The sequence below is a fragment of the Centroberyx gerrardi genome, chromosome 5 (assembly GCF_048128805.1).
Source record: "Centroberyx gerrardi isolate f3 chromosome 5, fCenGer3.hap1.cur.20231027, whole genome shotgun sequence".
Taxonomy (NCBI): domain Eukaryota; kingdom Metazoa; phylum Chordata; class Actinopteri; order Beryciformes; family Berycidae; genus Centroberyx; species Centroberyx gerrardi.
Genome location: NC_136001.1, coordinates 21,951,934 through 21,972,915, shown reverse-complemented (window position 1 = coordinate 21,972,915; position 20,982 = coordinate 21,951,934). Strand labels below are relative to the sequence as shown.

At 39.6% G+C, this 20,982-nt stretch overlaps 1 protein-coding gene across 3 annotated transcripts; it reads left to right on the top strand.

Annotated features, from left to right (window-relative positions):
• Positions 1 to 474: 474 nt before the first annotated feature.
• LOC139927353 (SPRY domain-containing protein 3-like) lies at positions 475 to 20,888 on the top strand. Of its 3 annotated transcripts, none has more exons than XM_071919465.2 (11): positions 475 to 911; positions 3,185 to 3,331; positions 3,528 to 3,603; positions 6,859 to 6,983; positions 8,028 to 8,163; positions 8,318 to 8,506; positions 11,317 to 11,466; positions 14,377 to 14,434; positions 16,728 to 16,847; positions 16,978 to 17,099; positions 17,210 to 20,888. In XM_071919465.2, the coding sequence occupies exons 2-11, from the start codon at positions 3,204 to 3,206 to the stop codon at positions 17,342 to 17,344; spliced, it is 1,239 nt and encodes a 412-aa protein (XP_071775566.1). In that variant the 5' UTR covers positions 475 to 911; positions 3,185 to 3,203; the 3' UTR covers positions 17,345 to 20,888. The 3 variants fall into 3 exon arrangements, with proteins under 3 accessions (XP_071775566.1, XP_071775567.1, XP_071775564.1); XM_071919466.2 differs by lacking the exon at positions 475 to 911 and adding an exon at positions 1,355 to 1,427; XM_071919463.2 differs by lacking the exon at positions 475 to 911 and adding an exon at positions 1,359 to 1,481 and having other exon boundaries at positions 17,210 to 20,887.
• The last annotated feature ends 94 nt before the right edge of the window (positions 20,889 to 20,982 follow it).

Here is a 20,982-nt window from a genome sequence, read left to right as displayed (position 1 = left end):
AGTCTCTCCTCTCATTTCCACACTGCTGAGCACACCCCCATTTCCCCTTGTCTCTGACACACACACACACACGCTCATACCATTCCTTGTCTGTCATCTTGCAGAACAGTAATGTTTTCAACATCAACATAAATCACAAGTGATTGCTGTGTATGCTACTCCGTTCATTTATTAATTTATTTCCAGAGCTGACACATATATAGGCATATATAATCAACCAATCATGGGTCTGTAGACAAGCAATTTGCCATTAAGCTTTTAAAATGATTGCTGTTTGTCAAAAATGTGTGACAAGGACAATATGGTGGCCTGTCTCTACAAAGTTGTGGATTAAATTTAATATAATTAGTCACATATTGTGAACATATGGTTAAAAAAAAGTTTACATATTGTGGTGAATAAGTGCTGATATCAGGGTGGATTTTTGTATGAGGTTGTCATGACTTTGCTTTGAATAGCAACAACAAAAACAAACATTTTCTTCTCAGTCTAAAGCAGCTGGCAGAAGGATAGGCATAAGGTTTTATGGCGTACAGTGAGAGGCTAAAGGAGTGCTACTCAACAGGTTGGATGACTAAGCCATTAATAGCCACGGGCAAAAGTCCCACTCCACAAATTCCACTGTGTGTGAGTCACAAATGTACTGATTATATTGGAAGACCAGTTGAATAACCTATAACTTAAAGTATCATAGGCCTATGGGACAACCTGGGATCGCTTAATCTCAAATAATGTCAATGTTAATACGCTATACTGTGGCAGTAAACGTGAAAATGTAATAATTTAACTGTTTTAGCTTCGGTTTTGTAGACCCCTCCCAAAAGAGAGAGAGTCAAACTTTCCATCAATATTATAACAAAAGTAACAAGGCGACGTCTCATGGAAATGATAATCTTGGACAAAGCTTTGAGGTGAGGCTTCATTTCATTTTTCTTCTTAACTCCGTTTGATGTTTTCCTTTTCAGTGTTAGGATTTTTTTTTTGTCAGGTCGAGATAAACTTCCTCCTTGACTGTAGCTGCGTCCTCTCGCGTCCTGGCCAAACAAAAAGCTACTTATCTACGTGTCGAACGGTGCTCGGCGAAACAATAGAGTACATACAGCTTTTCTTACAACAGATGTAAAAAACAAAGATTACACACACACACACACACACACACACACACATCCACACACACACACACACACACACGCGCATACACGCTTACATGCGCGCACATACACATACATTGCACATGCAAGTTTTCTCTGCCTCCTGTGGTTAGCACGGCATGGGTTAAAGAAGGCTTACCCGCATTTACCCTTTGATGTGATTGGCTGAGTGGGCGGGACTTCCGACAGTGCAGGTTGGACATAAAGTGACAGATCTCACCTCCTTAAAATTGGAAGCGAAAACAAAAGGACGACGGCGCTACAAGTTATTAAGCAGTAAGGAATGAAAGTGACATCAAGGGGCTTTGGATAATATGTGGATAACTTAAGGTATATTCATGTTCACATTCTGTTATTAATCATACAGTGGGACAATTTTATAACGTTGGCAAGCCAGCTAGCCGGCCACCGGAGTCCTGGCTGTAGTAGTTTGGGAAATGTGATGCTGCGTTCGCGGTAGGCTCGTAAATGGGTAAAGTGGTGGATTTATCCCACGATCAATCGTATTTGCGAGGTGATAGCGTTTGGATGTTTGTTTCGTTTTGTTTATTTTGTTAAAATAAGTTACCAGTTAGATCTAAGGTTCATTCAACTATATGATTCAGTCGTGTTTGGGCTGGTAACGTTTTGTCATCACATTTGGCAAATATGTTCATAGTTTCCTCTTATGTTTAAAGGGGAACAGAAAATATTTCCAAGCTTTTTCTACCAAACTCATGTTTCCTCTATCTTGAGAAGAAAATATCCCCCACTGATCCAATGGTTCACAATGTGAAAAATCAACATTTTTAGATATTTTGATACTAAATAATGAATTTTAATGACATAAGAGCAAAAGCAGACTGTGAGAAGGTATCTGTGTTCACATGGGTGGGCCTGACTTTGATTGTATACTCTGCCAAAAAAAGAAAGGCCTACAGTAGATTTCACATTGTAGTGTGTCAGTGAGGTACAGGCCTAAATGAGGCATTTCACTCTGCAATATTTCATTTCAGGAAAATAGATACTAAATTACTGGGTGACTCAGCAAAATGCCCGGGCTGTCCCCTAAACTTCGGTTATAATAGAGGAAGAAGACATTTTTACATTGGAGTGAAATATCCAATGTAAACATGTCTTATCATCTGGAGTCTATCCCAGCATACATTGGGTGGAAGGCAGGGAGACACCAGGCCACCACAGCGCTAACACAGGTAGAAACTCACATTAATGCTCACTGGCAAAGTGGAGTCTCCAGTCCGTTCTGACTTGCATGTCTTTGGAATGTGGGAGGAAACGGAAGCAGAAAAACCCACACAAACACACAAACTCCACACAGCAAGGGCTTGTTGTGAGGTGACAGTGCTAGGCCTAATCGCTTGGTCACAGATTTTTGCTTTCTTTTTAAGGAGGATCTGTGCTCTCATTTCATTCTTTGGATACATTCATTGCTAGCCCTTTTCCTCCTCCGCTGCTTCTGTAACAGATGCAGTCTGTACTGACACACTCAACACTCTAGTGCTCCATAAGAGTCACAATTTCTCTACAATTGTTCTTCCTGCATTACCAACAGAAGCATCAAAAATAGATGAAAGGATTTTTTCTGGACCCGTGTTATTTTGAGCCTCCTATCAGACAGCTTGGCAAGTGTCTTGTGCTGTGATCGACTTGTGCGGCAAGGTGCAAAGCACCGGCAGGATTTACCCATTTCCATTCGCTTTAAATGATGTTGCATCCACAAACACAAGGAGCTTTGTTTGCAATATTTCCACCACAAATTGAAGGATCAGGCACACGTTACACACACAAATAGGTGAGAAATAATCTACCTACCAAACCACCATAATTTAGCCTTACAGAGAAGGTCTAATGCTATGAGCAACTTGTTAACTCTCCTTAAACACAAACTTTGGAGCTCCCGGAAATGTCATCATGCAGTAAAGCTGAACTTTGTTAGATGGTAAGATAGCTATCTAATGCCAGCTGGCTCGGCTTTGAAGGTAACATTCTCCACAGTAGTAAAAAAATGTTTGATTTGTTTCCCCGTCTCCTAGATTGTAATGATATCAGGAGATGGACGACATCAACCTCCACTATCGCTTTCTGAACTGGAGGAGGCGAATCCGAGAAATTCGTGAAGTGCGAGCGGTGCGATATCGGGATCGGTTCAAAAGAATGCTGAGGGACGGAGACATACTCAGGTAACAGTAGTGAGCAAAGCCACCGTGAGAGTTCTAACTGGCAGCACCAGCTGGTCAGATATGGGTTTGATCCCTGACTTTAACCTTAAGGCTCTTTTGCTTTGCTGAATCAGCATCTCACATTACTGACATTGTTTGAGTTCACAGAAACATTTTTACTTTTTGTTTTCATTTTTGTATATCTATTTATTTGTAGGTATCAAGGGAACTCTGAAGAAGTTGGCTGTTATGTGGCCCCCAGGCCATTATCGAAAAGAAACCGCTATTTTGAAGTAAGAATTAATGATGTCCTCTAATTTCACAGCTGTCCCTTTGACACAGGAGTTGACTACCAAATTTTAAAAAAAGTACCTGGCCAGGGAAAGGCTAAGGTCACTACAGCAATATAATATCTTTATTGTCTACCACTTGAAATTAGGACAAACACCCAACCTACACTAACTTGACCTATCTGGATTTTATGTACAGTAGTTTGCGTGGGCTTCCCTTATTTCCACATTGTTGAGCAACTGCCAATGTACAGGCTAATTGATGATATTCACTAGTATAGATCTGGAGCATCATAAGCATAATTCCAATCACAATTCACATGTTCCTCACCAATTATACTTTGTGCTCAATCCTTTTAATAATGGCATTTATCAAATGTAATCTTTTCACTTTAAAAGAATGCAATGTGTGACAGATTACCCCAGAGATCCATCATTGTTTTCATATCAGTTGCTCCAGACTAAATGAAGACGGCAGAATCATAAAAAGTCAATAAAAAGTAATGCTTAACCAAGAAGGGCTTGGCTGTACACAGTGAGATATGCTTACTGTGTAATATTGACCAAATGCCAGACTAAAGAGCGAGTATAGCAAAGGAGTCCTAGTTCTGTGTTGATGAGAAGGGACTTGGCAGACCATCGTGTCTGGCTGCGTGCCTACATCTTCTTCAGCCTTAATGAAAGGGAAATCATCACACCTCTTGGGAGTAGCACCTTAGAAGTGCAGCACTATCCTGTTTGAGAAATAGAGTTTGAAGATCTTTTAGCTTGGAAATTGGCAGTGATTATTAAATTGTGTGCTGGGACTGGGCATAATTGCTGAAGCTATTGTTAATTCTTCAAGGGTTATAGATGCCAAAGTCAAAGATGCCAATGTCAGAAGCAATTTCAGCAATAAAGTCCAGTCCCAGCACAAAAGTAAGCAATCTCTGATCTTTTTTGTGCTCCAAAGTGATTCAGCTATTAATGTTGAGCACCCTCCCCTGACTGGTCAACTGCAAGTTCATTGTGGCCTACGACAACTGTACAACTTAACCTAATAACTTTGCTGTTTGATGAAAATTTTTTTTAACGTAAAGCTTTTGCGATGAGTGAGAAGAGGCAACAATATATTGTGGAATCAGTGGAGTAACCTCATTTCATATGAAAAAGTTATGGTGACAGCTAGCTAGTAGGCTACCAATGAAGCCCCTTTGCCTCCAGAACAGCCTGAAGTTTTAGGGCGCTTTCACACCTGACAGTCCGCTTCCTTGGTTCGCACCTGATGCGAGAATGATACATTGTTTCGTTCTTCAGCTGGTTTGGTTCGGTTTCACAAAGCCAAAAATCAAACAGTCCAGATAAGGTAGCCAACCCTCCTGGATTGGCAGTAACTAGTATAAGTCTCTCTGTCGGTCGGTTGGTAGGGTTGGTAGGGTTAGTAGGGTTAGTAGGGTTGGCAGGGTTGGCAGGGTTGCTCTGTTTCTCTGTTGGTTGCTTTTAGCTACTTGGTAGAGCAGCGGACTTCAACGCAAACGTCCCGGGTTCTAATCCTGGGCTTGTCAACTTAGGCTTTTGTGTTTGGTTTCACAGAGCCAAATAGCTCGCAGCTTATCACGAATTTCGTGCTTGTTTGTATATTGCACTATTCTCAGTAAACTCTAGATGCTGTAATGCGCAAACATCCCAGCAGGGAGGCTGTTTCTGAGAAGCTGGAGCGTTTGGCACCAACGATCACAACACGTACAAACTTGCTTAAATCACACATCCTGCCCAGTCTGACGTCAAACAGTAACTGAACCTTTCAAAATTATCTGTATGCTATATACTTACGCTTCATCTGCGTGACTCACTTCTGGAGGAGGGAGCAGTTTGCGTAAATGGGGTGATGTGCTAATAAATTATATTAAAGTGGATGCTGATTGTAGATCTGAGGTTGGATTTGAATGTCCTGAGTGTTACTCGTTGACACAACAGAGACATTCTCTCTGGGGACCGGTGCTGAGGTCATGGGAAAGGACTTAAAGTTTCCTCTTTTCCTTGCCCTGGATTTGCCAGTGCTCCGCTTGCAATGCGTCCATGTAGGGCTCCCTAGGGATGATGTCATATATAATCATGGTCAGTATTCGCTTTAGGTAACAAGGATGTAGGCCAGCTTGCTTGTCGCTGTTGGGTTTTCACTTCTGATGAACATGAAAAAACTGTATTTACAAAAAGATAATGCCCTTTGAGGTTGCAATATTTTAAATGTAAAACAGTATCATTAACAGTAATACCTTAACCACAATTCAACCACAACAGTTCAACAACCCAAAAGCAAAATATAATGGCATTTAAAAATCTAGGGGCAAACTTGGTATGTGAATAGAAACCAAACTTTACACACACTCCTGTTGGGGCAGTCAAACTTTCAGTTTCACCTTGTATATTTTTGCTGTAAAATTGTGAAAACAGTCAAATGAGCCCTTCACTGTTTGAAAGCTCTACTAAAACACTAATTAAAAGGTAGACCATCTGTCAGTGTTTTTCACTGAACTAGTTTAATCAGTAAACAGAGTCAGTCAGCTAAACATGAGCACTCGGTTCTCTATGTAGGTTTGCCACCCAGCAATGGTTATTTACTTATTTGCACGGTAAATATTCATTTAAAATCTACTGTATGTATATGTGAACAGAATATATGCAGTATTTTCACAGCCCTGGTCTGACAAAATCAACCACAAGAAAATCTAAGAAAAGCAGAATAAAACATAAACATTCCCTCTGTCCCTGTCCTCCCTCTTAACTCATTAACCATCTTCCTCGCTGCACCCCCTCATGCTCCTTCCCTCTCCTCCTCTCACCATCTCTTGTTCTGCTCCAATAACTCTTCATACTGCCTCACACTGTAACACCCTCCCACAAAAAAGAAACAGAGATACATACACATATGTAAAGCGTGTAGTTTATGACGTCGTGCTCTCTGTCTTAAAACAGTATCTTTTAAAGTCTAGGTTGGCATCCAAAAATGCATCAAAGGAAGAATAAAATTATTCTGAAGAAATTAATATCTAAAGCTTCTAGCTATGTTTAGGTTGGCTAAGGGTGTTAGGAGCCCCCACCAAATAAAACAGACATTTGGCTAGATTACCCCACAAAATAGCCCACAGAAATATGTTATGAAATTATTTTGGAGGAGTCCCAAAGAAAAAAAATAACTTGAAGGAAAGGGGCAGTTTCAGTTGAAATGGTAATTCTTCCCTTGTCTCCTGGTCATAATGTGGTCTGTGGGATTTGTAGGTGACAATCATCGACACAGGAGTGAGGGGGATGATTGCTGTCGGCCTGGTGCCTCAGATGTACAAGCTGGACCACCAGCCGGGCTGGCTCCCACAATCTGTGGCTTATCATGCTGATGATGGCAAGTATGTGACATGCCTTGAAACACTGATACATTCTCTGAATTATCTTTAGATTTAAATTGAACATATTCTTAAATGGTACATGACATGCAGATGGAACAGATTTATTTTCTCCTAACTTAAAATACTGGTATACTTCACATGAATTGTTCAACAGTAACACCAACTTTAACTTTCGTACAACCTCACAAAAACATGTTTGTTTATGTAGATTGACTGACTGATTGAATGTAGCTGACAATTTAATACATATGAAGCAGACGTTATTTTTATTTTTTCACTTTTTATAACTTCAAAGCAAATTCAAATTTTGTTAAATATTTACTCTTCAAATGTGTAATTATATGTTTGAAAGTTACTGCTCTTAGCAAGAGCTTTGTCAGTCAGTTTGAGAGCACAAAACTTGTTTGTTGTTTTAGGAACTGGAGACAGGTTACAGTAGCTACACATTAACATTTCCATTAAGGACTGGTCCTTTTAAATAGCCTATTGACAGCCTATTGCTGTATAACAATAGACGAAATACTCCAGGACAGCACTCCAATTAATTAATTTATATTTATTGCCGCAATTATTGACGCAATAAATATAAATTAATTAATTGGAGTGCTGTCCTGGAGTATTTCGTTACACATTTTTTGAGGATTCAGCACCCACATAAATAACTGAGGGTTGAGCTTGTTTTTTGGTGAATTGTTTTGTATAACAATAGACACAATTTTTTATTGTTCTGTAAGTTCTGTTTTCTGGTATGTACAGGCTTCCTCACCCTGTCCTGGTGTGGATAATGATATAAATTGATGTCAGTTCACTAAAACAACAATAGCATAGCACTTTTCTTTAAAACAAAGTCACAAAGTGCTGTAAAATGAAAGGAACTAAACAAACAGTTAATCAGCTTTAATAAAGTGTAGACTTGCACTGCTGGCTCCATCAAAGGGGCTGTCAGCATAACAGAAATGGCATAAGACTAAGTTGTACCAATAATACTAAACAAACACTGAGTAAGGTGAGTAGCAGTCACTGAACCACTCTGTCCTTCCACAGGCTGTACAATGGCAACGTTGTGGGTCAGCAGTTTGGGCCAAAATGCAACCGAGGTGATAGAATTGGCTGTGGAATAAATCTGGACTTTTGTGATGATGGGCAGATCACAGTGTTTTTTACCAAGAACGGCAAGGAAGTAAGTTCTGCGTTCCCATCTTATTCTACTTCAGACACACAGGCTACTCACCATTACAATTATTTACAAGTGTATTCACCTTGTGTTATTTAGTCCATAGCTCCCAGCTGGTTTACCCTAAGGAGTAGCCTACTGTATTTGAATTTGTGTCCAGGTTGGCAATGTGGAGATCCTAGGATCTCCCGAGGCTTTCTACCCTGCTGTGGGAATGCACTCTTTGGGGGAAGAAGTGCAGCTGGACCTGCAGGCAGAGTGGGGGATGGAGGAGGATGATGGACTGATGATAGTGGACAGCCATGAAGACGAATGGGGCCGTCTCCATGACGTCAAGGTGACTGGCACGGTAAGTCCTGTCGTGGAGTAGATGGAAAGTGGAAAAAAAAGCCAAATCTAAAAAATGGACATTCACTTTCAACCCTTGTAAAATCAAGTACTCCTTGTGTGTGACAGGCTGGTGAGAGTGTGTGCATTAGTGCATCTGTCTCCCTCATAAATGTTGATGCTGTGTAGTGATTTGGTGATACGACTGATTGAATCATTTACTAGCTGCCTTGCAGAAGAGAGACACCACATGGTTGTCATAGTGTGACTCCATCATTCATGCAGTTCATTCACTTTTTTCTCGTGTTCAGAAATCCCTGGTGATAAATTGTGTTTGTATGGTTAGCATCCACTATTTAATTTACAAGCAGCATTAAAACTAGCTGTACACTTCTACAGGCTAGACTCTCTGTGTTTGTTGAGGAGCGGTGCAGTACCCATGTATATTTTGCCCAACATTAAGACCCGCTACATAGACACACTTGCCATCTCTACCTCTCTCTCTCTTTAGTAAGATTTATTCATTAATGTGACCAAAGTGTTCAAATACAATGGGAATTTATCAAAAAGTTGAAAAAGAACATCTGCCCCTATACAGAGTATCAGTAATTCTACTATGTGTATGGAACTAGTGTTTGTGTATAAAAAGAAATCAACTATCAGAAAAATTCAAATTATATAAGAAAAATAAATAAGTAGAGTAACCTTTTAGATTACAGGGTGTGAATAAGATTAATCACATATAGTCAATACGGTAATTCAGAATTAAATAGTAACTATTAAATAGACAGTAAGAAGTGATGACCAATATTATCACAGGTGAAGTAGATATTTTCCCAAAGGTAAAACCAAGATGTTTCTCTCTCCCTCCCTCCCTCCCTCCGTCCCCCAGATGGCCTCTGATGGTGAGTTATGATGAGTTTAAAGGAGGGGAAGTCTGTCTGGCATTGTCCAACTCAGTGCAGCGAGGTGTGTCTCTGACTCAGGGTGGTTCACACAAAACCTTTTTGAATGGAAGGAGGATGGGAGGGGATTGCAGCTGAAGAGCCCTTGGGCAGGAGCAGCTAACCTGCTTGCCTCCTACGCATTTAATTATACTTGATTTCTACAAATTTGGCCCTCTCCTCTGTGTTATTGCACCGCTACAGTCTGAAATCCCTGGAAGTCATTATTTACGCATAGGCACACCTTAATACTAGATGAAAGCTGTCAGGACAGAATAAACAAGACATGTCAGTAACAGAGCAGCAGTAGTGCTTTTCTGTGGGCTCTGAAGGGTTTTGAGGGATAGAGGAGTTTAAAGCAGTATGCTTTGATACTTTGCAGTGTGATATTGATTTGCGGGCATCCTGGTGGCTCAGTGGTCTAAGGCAAGCACCATGTAAACGCGACAACCTGGGTCAGCCCCCTCTCTCCTAGTCTTTCTTGTCTCTCTCAACTTTAAACTATTGGATAAAGGCAAAAGTGACACAAAAATCATCTAAAAAAAAACAACTTAGTGGATTGAAGTGTGAAATGTAGGTTTGTGGTTTCCTATTATCAGCCTAGATCCTGGTTTGAATTGGTCTGAGTAATACATAATAGTAATATTTTGTAATTGCAGCATTGGTTTGTTTACATTTCTTGTTGACAACTGACAAAACAAATTGATGAACATGAAGTCATGTGGTAGCACAGGTCAGCCATTTATTGGACACAGGGTTAAATATTAACATGTAGATGTGTTAACAAACAAAATCTTTTCATGTCCACTTCAGCTACAAAGACAAAATGTTACTACTGTTCTAAGATTGATTTATTACGCATGCAGTTTGTTTAGTATTGTGATGTTAATCGGATATTTCCAGCAAGCTTAAATTCAAAAGTGATGATCTTGAAAACATTCATAGATGTATGAGAGACTGTAAACAGAAATCAGCCAATCAGTTTAAATTACAATTCCCTAGTTACTTTCCCATCTGAAGTCCCACTGTATTTTTACTCAAAGTGAACTGCTTCAGGTTCCACTCAGAAGTGTCCAGAGACGCTTGAAAAAGTTTGTATGTATAATGGTAATTTTATTTATTATTATTATTTTTGTTTTTTAGGTGTTTTGCTAAACTGCCTATAGTAATGTGTTCAGTTTAACTGGGCGACCCCAGTTTATACAAAGTAATTCAAGAGGAAGGTGTGTATTTGCACAGAGTGGAAAATGCCTTGTTATCCTGCCTTGGTGGATTTGAGTAGCCAAGCCTACCAAGCTAGCTCATTCATTCTCTTTCAGTCTCAGACTGTTAATAAAAGGTAGTACACTGATCATGGATACATATGTTTTATATTCCTCATATTTAGATAAAATATTATTGAAGATAGAAATTAAAACTAACTTCACTGCCCTCAAGTTGCATAATAAGGTGATTTTTTTGCCTAATAGAGCATAAACGCCTTTCAAAGTAGGCTAAATGGAGTGAAAAAGAGTTTCTATGACACGTGTTAGCCCTACATGAGAAATATGTCCTTTTTCACTTGAGTGCAAAATTAAAATAATCTAAAATAGCCTAAAGCATTTTATTCAGGCTGAGAACGCATAATAGTCAGTGTACGCTCAGTGGCCTAAAACTGTAGAACAGTTTGAATAAAAGCACATTATCAAAATTGTTTTCCACCCAAAATAGCTTAACTAACTTCCAACTAAAGCCTAACCCTGTTTCAGATTTACTACCTTTTTGTTTTTAATTCAATACTGCATTCTCATATTCTCAAATGTTGGGGGAAGTCAAGCAATAGCCAACTCCTGTGTATCTTCAGGTTCAGTGACAACCTTTTTGTATATGTGTCTTCTCGGCCCTTCAGCTGCTGGAGTACATGGGCAAGGGGAAGAGCATTGTGGACGTGGGCTTGGCCCAGGCCCGCCGCCCGCTGAGCACACGCTGCCACTACTATGAGCTGGAGATCACAAGCGCTGGAGAGAAGTGTTACATCGCCCTGGGATTGGCGCGCAGGGTAAGAGTCTCCTCACTGTTGTCATCACTACCATCCTCTAGTAAACACATATCATCATCGTTTTCTGTCACACATTCTATTATATACTCAGCTCTGTGTTTATTTGTTACCCACCGCTGCCCTCACTGTTTCCAGGCTGAGTGATGGATGACCGAGAGAGGAAAAGCTAACAACAGAATAAATATTGTCTCATTTTAACCCCTCGTTTGGTTTTCCGTAGAAAGCGCAGGTTGTTCCATTTACATGCTAACCAACTATGCTAACTTGATAGCATTATGCAATGCAGTATGGGAAATCAGTTGTGTGGGACGGGGTCTCTTCCTGCAAGATGAGAACCTCTAATCGCTCTATTTCTCTCTGTCAGTTTCTTTCAGTTTTACTTTCTCTCCGTTTTCTTCTTCATCTTTGCATACTGACAGTCAGCCGCCGTACACAATAAGAAAATGTGAAAAAATACAAAGTATGCAGTAGTTCCTCAGGCAAAGCAATTTACGGTTGATATCCAAAGTAATTTGGCTCATTCAGGTAGCATCTCATCATAATTGATGACAGCAACTGATGATCCATATTTTGGAAATAAGTAGTAATCAGCTGGTTCTGAGAAAGGACTTGTTCAATGTTTACACAACAGAGATGCAATCAACTGGCTTTAGCCTCACATTGAATCAACATGAACTCTTCACACCATATTTAATATAAATAAAATCGCATAATAATTAAGATGCAGTCACTTTGTCAATGAAATGATAGCTTGAGAGAAATGAAGCATGGTTTAAATATTGCTGCTGTCAGCTGGGCTGTACAGCGCTCATTGTACTCAGTCTGACCAGTCTGCTGGATCCTGACTGGTTGCACGTCAGTCTTCCTAATCGCTCTGGTGTTTCACCAGCTGTGATCCTGCTCACAACCGGGGAGGTGACAGATCATTGTTCATCACTGCTCTGCTCGCTCTCCTTTTCCCGTCCTCTACGTCAAGCCCCCCCACACACCTCTACCTCCACAGTGTGTGTGTAGCTTGTGCCCTCGGGCCGGACCGTGTGGAGAATGGAGCTCTGTCATTTCACTGATTGTTTTCCAGGAATTGTTTTTTTTTCTGAGGTGTCTGCGGTTTTGGTGGGGCATTATAAATCCATCAATCGGTCATTCCTGAGGTTTCATTCCAACCCCCACACCTCCTACCAGGTACAATGAGGCATCCTTTCATCAGTCTGCTGATGGGAGCCATTACCTCCCACTGCAAACATCAAAACAAAAATGCTGAAGCCCACTTGTGGTGACAGCAGTTTCAAGTTGCTCAACTGTTGCTCCTCTTATATTAGATAAAGGAGCAATTGTTCATGGTGCCTTCCTTTGCTTCTCTGTATTCCTATCCTTTTGTTCTATCTACACACCAGTCATTACAGGCTCCCAATCTCTTCACATTAACTACAGTCCATCTTTACTCTAGGATAGAGTAGGATAGAATGAATTTTGAATCTCCTAAAGAGTCCATGATATCCCCACCATTTTAGCCTCTCATCCTTTCTCTCTCCAGTGCCCTGTGCTCCTGCTGTACCTGTTGCTATCTCTCCATCATAGCTTTCTGCTGCCAGTAAAGTGCTCTGCCTATAGGGGCTTACATGGGTACATCATCTAATTTCTCTCTCCTCATTGCAAATTAGAATAAGCCATTAACTGGCAGATCGACATTTTGTTACAGTGGGTCCCATTGAACAATCCATAGTGCTGTTGTGCCTGGTAATGCCATCCTGAGGTGATGTGATGTCGCTGATTAGCATCACAGAGTTTGGTGAAAGAGGGTGTTAGCTTGCTGTTTGTCTAACAAACCATCTACAGAGAAGTGACACCTGCGGATGCCAAAAGGTAGATCCTCTAAAAAAAACTAACTGGATTGTCAATTGTATTTAAAGAGGTAAATAAGATAAGAGTGAATGCTGGAGAAAATTAAGAAGTGTGTTTTGCATGTCACTTAAGAAATGTTTTCACAATTTAAGTAGACTACTGATAAGTTACTGATAAGTAGACTTCTCAACTAACAGGCAAGATGCTTCCAGAGACACAGTTGTGCATTGTTTAAAGCAGCCTGACCTCAGTAGAGAGTAAAAATTGCTTTAAATCAGCAGCAATTAAATGTGCAGGTTTCATTTAACTCCCATTTCACAATTACTACATTATTACATTAGTTACCATGGTAAAAAAAAATAGATAAGAAAATCATTATAGTGATCAATAAAATAACCCATGGATATGTTTTGATGTTTTTTTTCCCCTTCAGTTTGTTTTTTACTTTATAATACTATTTTTTGTATATATACAAATGAAAATGTCACACCCTGATGTTGGATTCTTAGTGATGTTACAGCACAATTAAGATCTAAAGGTTTTCATTCCTGATGCATTTCTGATGCAGGCCTTGATGTTCCTAACCTGTCAGTCCAACCATCGTTAAACAATGTTTGTAAAACTTCAACTCAACGTCTTGAGCTGGAACACTGAGCACAGCATGAAACAAAATTTGATTGTCAGTTTGCCCTGCACAAACTAAGAGAGAAAGAGAGAGCAAAGTATTCTATTAAAGGCCCCTAGAGAAGGTAGCAGTGCTTTGCAGCGCCTCTTAATATCAAATCTGACAAACCCCACCCCATAAAAATGAAATAAAATGATATGCGTAATCCCATGGTAAGTCTCCATCTACCACAGTATCGCAGCAATTGTAAGGACCCCATTTAATTCATCTTCAGATATTATGAGAAACATTTCATCTTAGGACTTTGTTTATTTCAGCTAAAGCCACCTAATGTAAGGTTATTGTACACACACACACAAAACAAATGAAAAGAAATGGAGACACAGTACAGATTAGTTGACGCTCTGTTGACTCATGAGATTTCATGTTCATTTGATTCGCAGGACTACCCCAAAAACAGACATCCTGGTTGGAGCAGAGGGTCCATTGCCTACCATGCAGGTGAGTGTTGCTGCATGATGTCACTGTGTTTTCTAACTGTTCCTTTTCCTCTGTTACTCAAAGTCAAGCCTCTCCCAACTCTAAAAATTCAAGAACCAAGACTGATGAAATGTTTGTGTAAACATTTATATCCAATCAAATCCATATTGCAGTAGCACTATCAGTTGGCCAGATAATGTGCGTCATCATCATGGGTACTGTCACTGTCATGTTTCCCATGTCATTCAGTATGGAGCTGTACACAGGTATGATATCACCACTGAGCGGATGGGAGGTGGCACCGACCTGTTTCATGTTTTTGGCAATGGGAGAAAGGATTGGATGTTCATTAATGCAAATCAACAAGAACAACACATTTCAAAGCTGATATTTGGTGGTTATTGTCTTTAAAGAACACCAGCGGAATCATTTTTTGGGTCACTAGCAACAGTAAACCCCTGGTATCTTTCACATACATACTGTATACTTCTCCCACCTGTGTTGCCCCTTCTTCCAGATGCCACTGGCTCTCATTCTGCTGCTAACTGTATCAAAAACAACTTACAGATACACACTGCTTCTTAGAGAGTCATATTACATTATTGCAAAAAAAAAAAAGAGGGGAATTAACAAGTACAGATTCAGTACACTCCCATTGCATCCATGGTAATGATATATATGGAGGATACAGTAACGTTAGTATTGTCTAATGAACATTAAGATTTAACTATATATTGTATAGTTGCTAGAGAAGTGCAAAAGTTTTATTGTCAGTGGGTGCTTTGGTTTGGACAAATTGATTAGTCGGAGTCTACAAAATGCCAAAGTTCAACCAAAGCTTATTGACTTATGGACAAAACAATATCTTGACATTTTAAACATAAAAAACAAGCACAAATTGTGTTTATTTTCTCTTCAGTGAATCATGAACATTTATTTTGTTATAGAAGTAGGCAATCAATTTAAAAGAACAAAATTGATTTCATTATCCCGCTCTGTACCTGGAGGCAATAATCAAATAATGGATAATAATGATTTAGATATTTTATTTTTGAGAGTTTGAAAAAACAAAAAGTGCGAGACTAGCCAAAATAACTTTCAACATTTATAAGTCCAAAAGACAGCACTGTAATAGTCTACAAATAACAAATGTAGTTATTGAAGTATTAAATTCACTGATATAACAATAATATAGTATTCAAGTGTAACCTTCGATGAGAGCATAATGTTTAGGAACTTCAATAAACAATAAAATTGTTTATCTATTAATCTGAAATATGGTAATGACTAATGTCTAATTAATACTTAATTACAGAACAGTATAACTAAACAAATCTACATGATGGAATGATAGAAAGATAGAAAGTAGCCAAAACTCAACATTTTTTGAGTCACATGTAAAGATGCTGCACAATGAAGTCTCTTATAATCCTCACTGAGGAAGTCTGCCATTGCTGCCATCTGGCTCTCCTGCTGGCAGCCATGGCAACACAGTGTATGACATTCACTTTAAAGCCACTGTTTATTGCCAACTGCAAAGTATGTGCAAAGCACAGTGTTGAGTCCCACTCAAGTCGCTGGGTGTTGTCCAGACGGATGTTGCTGGCATCGTCACAGACAGACTATTACCTCTGTCTGTAGGCCCACTGCTGCTCTCAGCACCTCTTACAGGTTCAGTAGTGTGTCTCTCAGGCATCAAACAAGTTTGTAATACAGCGCTCTTTATTTCCCTGTTCTCACTTATATAATGACATGTTAACGTAACATAGGATGTCAAAGCATTTGTTGTTAAAGCTTCTTTGCCACTACAAACTGGCAAAGAAGCCAAGTTGTTTTTGATGCAGATAATAATAGAGTGGGAACCCCAACGCTGTCTGGAAGTTACGGCTAGTGAGTGTGTTTTGATTAACAGTTAGAGAGCAAGGCAACAACCTCAATCGACAGAATATTTAAAGACTATTTATTGAGGCCATTTCTTATTTTCGAGTGACCTTATAAGTTGACCTCACCTTACCTAGTAATATTTTAATGTTGTTTTTTCATGACAGTTTTCCTTGGGCCACGCCTGTCTTCCTATTCATTCAAATTATGAAAAAGTGGTTCTCTCTTTACAGATGTCTTCGAACGTTTTGGTTATGTTTACATAAGGACAGCGTGTTTTAACTACAAAAGCTAAGCATGATACTATCAACATGGCTTTTTAAAAATGTTTCTTTCTTGATAAAATCTTAATGTCTTGATGGTATCTTACTCCGTCATGCATGGTGACACGATTTAACAAAGCCCCAGTCAGCTAACCTGTCATTCTTTGTAGACGATGGAAAGATGTTCCAGGGCAGCGGGGTGGGCGACCCCTTTGGGCCACGCTGCTTTGAGGGGGACATTATGGGCTGTGGGATCATGTTTCCACGCGACTATATGCTTGACAGTGGAGGTGAGTGTCCTTACATTGTGTGTGTAAACACTCGTCGAAACTACAGAACGGTCTGTGTCTCGTCACGTACAGTTTCTGTCTGTAATCATGTTTCTGCCCTTCTCTCCGTGTTGCTGTGTTCATCGTTCAGATGACATAGATGATTGGGACCTAGACGTGTGGCCCAAGCAGAGTCCGGTTCAGAATGACTTGTATGCAAATAATGACGATGAGGAGGAGGACGGAGAAGATTTGGAGGGGAGGAAGGTCATGGTGAGACACCTTGTGAAATCTAGGAATGGGAACCAGGAATTAACTGAACAACAAACGTGTAATTCTGAGCTCTTAAACCAACTCATTGCTGTCCCCTTGTGTTTGAACAGGTGTTCTTCACCCGCAATGGGAAGGTGGTGGGCCGGAGGGAGGTGGCCTTGCCGGCGGGGGGCTTCTACCCCACTATCGGCATGATGAGCAGCGGGGAGAAGGTCAGGGTGGACCTGCACCCCCTCAGTGGCTGACCCGAGTAGAAGAAAATGGAAGGAACAGGGAAAACAGAGGGAGGATGGATAGAGGAAAGAATGAGCTCTATTTAGAACTTGCCTTTTAGTAAAAATCGGAGGGCGTCCCAGTGTATTTTGGAGATGCAACACTAAATAATACCTCTCTATTGGCTCCAATGTGTTACTTGAAAAGTCACCTCAGTATAGTTTACAATGACTCCCTCATGATTTAAGAATGATACTGTTTGAAATTTTAGGAAGAATGAGCATGATCAAAATAATGTATGTTAATATAGCATGAGTGCCTCAAGAAAGTGCTTATTATTAAAACGGTTTCAGGGGAGATCGTTGAACCAGTCTAGAGAGGTCCAAAAGGACAGTAACACTGTTTTTGACATTTGGATCGTACAGCGTATGATAAAAGATAAATGAAACGCCAACATGGTCCCACCAGAATGAAGAGTGTAAAATGCTAGACAGAGCAGTCCCCAGCTGCAAAATAGAGGAGAAGAAGAGGAGCGTCATCAGTGGTCCGTTCTGAAAGCTGCTTCCTCGTTCTGCCCAGAATTCAGTGCTTCTTCCTCATTAGAGGTGCAATAGAACTAGTTGAGCTGTTGTTGGTGCGTTACTGACACTCAGTGGTGAGAGTGACCGGTTGAAAAATGATGCTCAGACAGTCTTCCTAATGCACTATGAGCTTATGAGATTATCATTTCACTCTTTTGACTTGGACATTGTATTTTACATGTCAACATTAGTATGTGTGACTACAACTAGTTTCTTCATTTCTATGGTTCTGGTGGTTCTGTACAAGTGTGGGTGCATGTTCTGACATGGACTCATTCCTGTAATTATGCTGTATTTTGTAGCGATTGTGCAATAAGTATAAAAGGTTTGTTCCTAAGCCACATCTATTGGCAATTATGGGTAATTAAATTTAATAACAATTTGTTGAAACTAAATCCAAACCCTAATCATTCTCTTTGACCTTCAAAACACACAAAATAGTTACTCCTGTTTGCCTTCATAAGGCAGTGAATCTCAGCAGTTTCAAAAGCAAATTTCATGTCATTAAATTAATTATTATTGATAATACAACTCAAATCAAGGCGGGTTGCATCATGACCATTATGCTAGCTATGTCCTTCTTATTAGATTTGATCCTACTGTAATTGTTTGAGACAGTGTACTTTGTCATTATAAAGATGGAGAGTTCATCACCACCAATAACTAGGACCAAACCATGTCAGAAAAAGCACCCACACCAATACAGAGCCACCATGTCTTTATGCTGGTGTTTTCTTTATTTTGACAATATCTTTGTAGCTTTGCTGTTTCATTCCTCTGTGAATTGCATGTTTTTTCATTACTGAGATATTTGGTATCCATGTGAGATTAGGGGGTATCAGGCGTTCACTGCATCTGATAATTTGCCTTACACATCTAAAAACAAAACAAAACATAGTAACCTGCATATTTGAATTGATAAAAGTGACATGCTAAACTCAGAGCTATCCTTTTCTTCTTTTTGAGAAATGGAGGTGCAGGTGTGTTTTATCAGCATAAAAAGAATACCAAATGTCTCAATAAGGGAAAGCGATGAGCAATCCTCTGAAGTATTAAATTCTATCAAGACAAGAATGATATAGGACTAACATGTCAGAAATGTACCAGTACATTAAGCAGCTAGTGTACCTGGTAGTCTTACTAGTTCAACTAGTTTTCATATTTTAGTAAAGATTCAAATGTTGAAAATGAAGCCATAGCCAAAATTTGCTACTCTCAGGTATATACCAAAGTCACAATTAATTAAAATTATATTACTTTTTAACTTCAGTACTGTATTTTAGGGTTTTCTAAAACACATTCTGCCATATATGTTCATAATAAGCACTTTATAGATGCAGTATACAGTAGAACTTTGATTATTTGAACTTCAGTCCTCTACTACTTAAAGTCACAATGAAATCAAAAATGACTTTTTCACTTTGTTAGCTAATTTCCCATGCAATAATATACACATATTTAACAATAAATGCCAAATAAATTACAAAATATTTATTTTATTGTATATTTTATATTTCAAAATACCATTACTTTTACTTCCTGGAAAACAGTGTGTCTTTAATGGTTACCTCATGCTATACCAGTAGGCATAAATAAAAATTGCAACCAATAATACCTTCACAGATCTTTCAACTGTCCCGCCCCTTTGCCCCTCTCATCAAATAAAATTGCCTTTCTCTCCCTAACTGATCTCCCATTAGCTAGTACTAGTTAGGACGCCCCGTTTGCCCTCAGAGCAGCGTGAATTCTTCGAGGTACGGATTCAACAAGGTGCTGGAAACGTTTCACAGGGATCTTGGTGCATGCCGACTCTCCACATGAAGGGCTGCACCTGGTCAGCACTGTTTAGGTAGCCTGTGGTGTTCAAGTGATGCTCCATTGTTACTAAGGGGCCTAATGTGAAGAATGCCAAGAAAACATTCCCCACACCATTACACCATTACACCACCATCACCAGCCTGTACTGTACTGCAGACATCAGCAGGATGGATCCATGGATCCATGTTGTTTATGCTAAACTCAGACCCTGCCATGTCATAATAGAAACCAGGACTCATCGGGTCAGACGGCCTTTTTTCACTTCAATTATCTAATTTTTGTGATCACGTGCCGACTGTAGCTTCATCTTCTTCTTGTTAGTTGTGAACCCAGCATGTTCTGCTGCTGCTGTAGCCCATCTGCTACAGGTTCTTCATATTAAGCCTCACTTGTCTTAGCCTCCTTTGTGGAATGGCCCTGGGGCCAGTCTCATGAAGCAAGTTCAACATAGTCAGGGTATCTTTTAGTGTTTGCTAACCCAGTCCTCACATACCCCCTGTCCTACAAGTTTTTGTCCCATCTTTACTCTTGCACACCTGATCCAATTAAGGGCTACACACTTTCATGCTAGCCCTGTTCAGGTAGATCTGTTTCTACTGTCTACTGTTTCTTTCTAATTGGGAAACACTGGTCTAGCAGTGGGAATCCACAGATGACCGCATTTATATATATTATTATATTATATTCACACTAATACAATCAACCATACTTAGAAAAAGCGAGCAATATCTGTTTTTATTCATATCTGGTTTTGTAAATGGAATTTTTGCAATAAAGGTTATTAAATAAAAGGCCATGGTATCCTCTAGGAGTGGTGATGACATTTTCCAGAGAGTTGATTGGCTTTTTATACGTTTGGATCTGATCTGAACATAACCTGCTCCAGAGTAGGTTAGCTGTGCAGCCTGAGTTACCATGGGGATGTACCCCACTATATGTGACCCACTGCTGTGAGACTGAAAAGCCAGGGTTAAACCCAAAGTTAGCTCGCTAACCCACTAATCTTGCCAAAAATAATCTAATAATAATAATAAACTAAGGCTTTGTTACCACTTGCACTGTCCGCTCTCAAAAGCATTTGTCCATGGGCTTAAAATGGAATTGAGATCATCATAGTAAGTTGTTTTTATGAAACCCAGACCAGTTCTTTCAGTCTCAAAACAAAATGTATAATAATATTTTTCCCGCTGTTTTATTTTGGTAATTTGTGGCTGCATAAGGGCTAATTAGTGTTTTTGTTAAGGCCTCAGACAGCAGACTTTAACATTTTG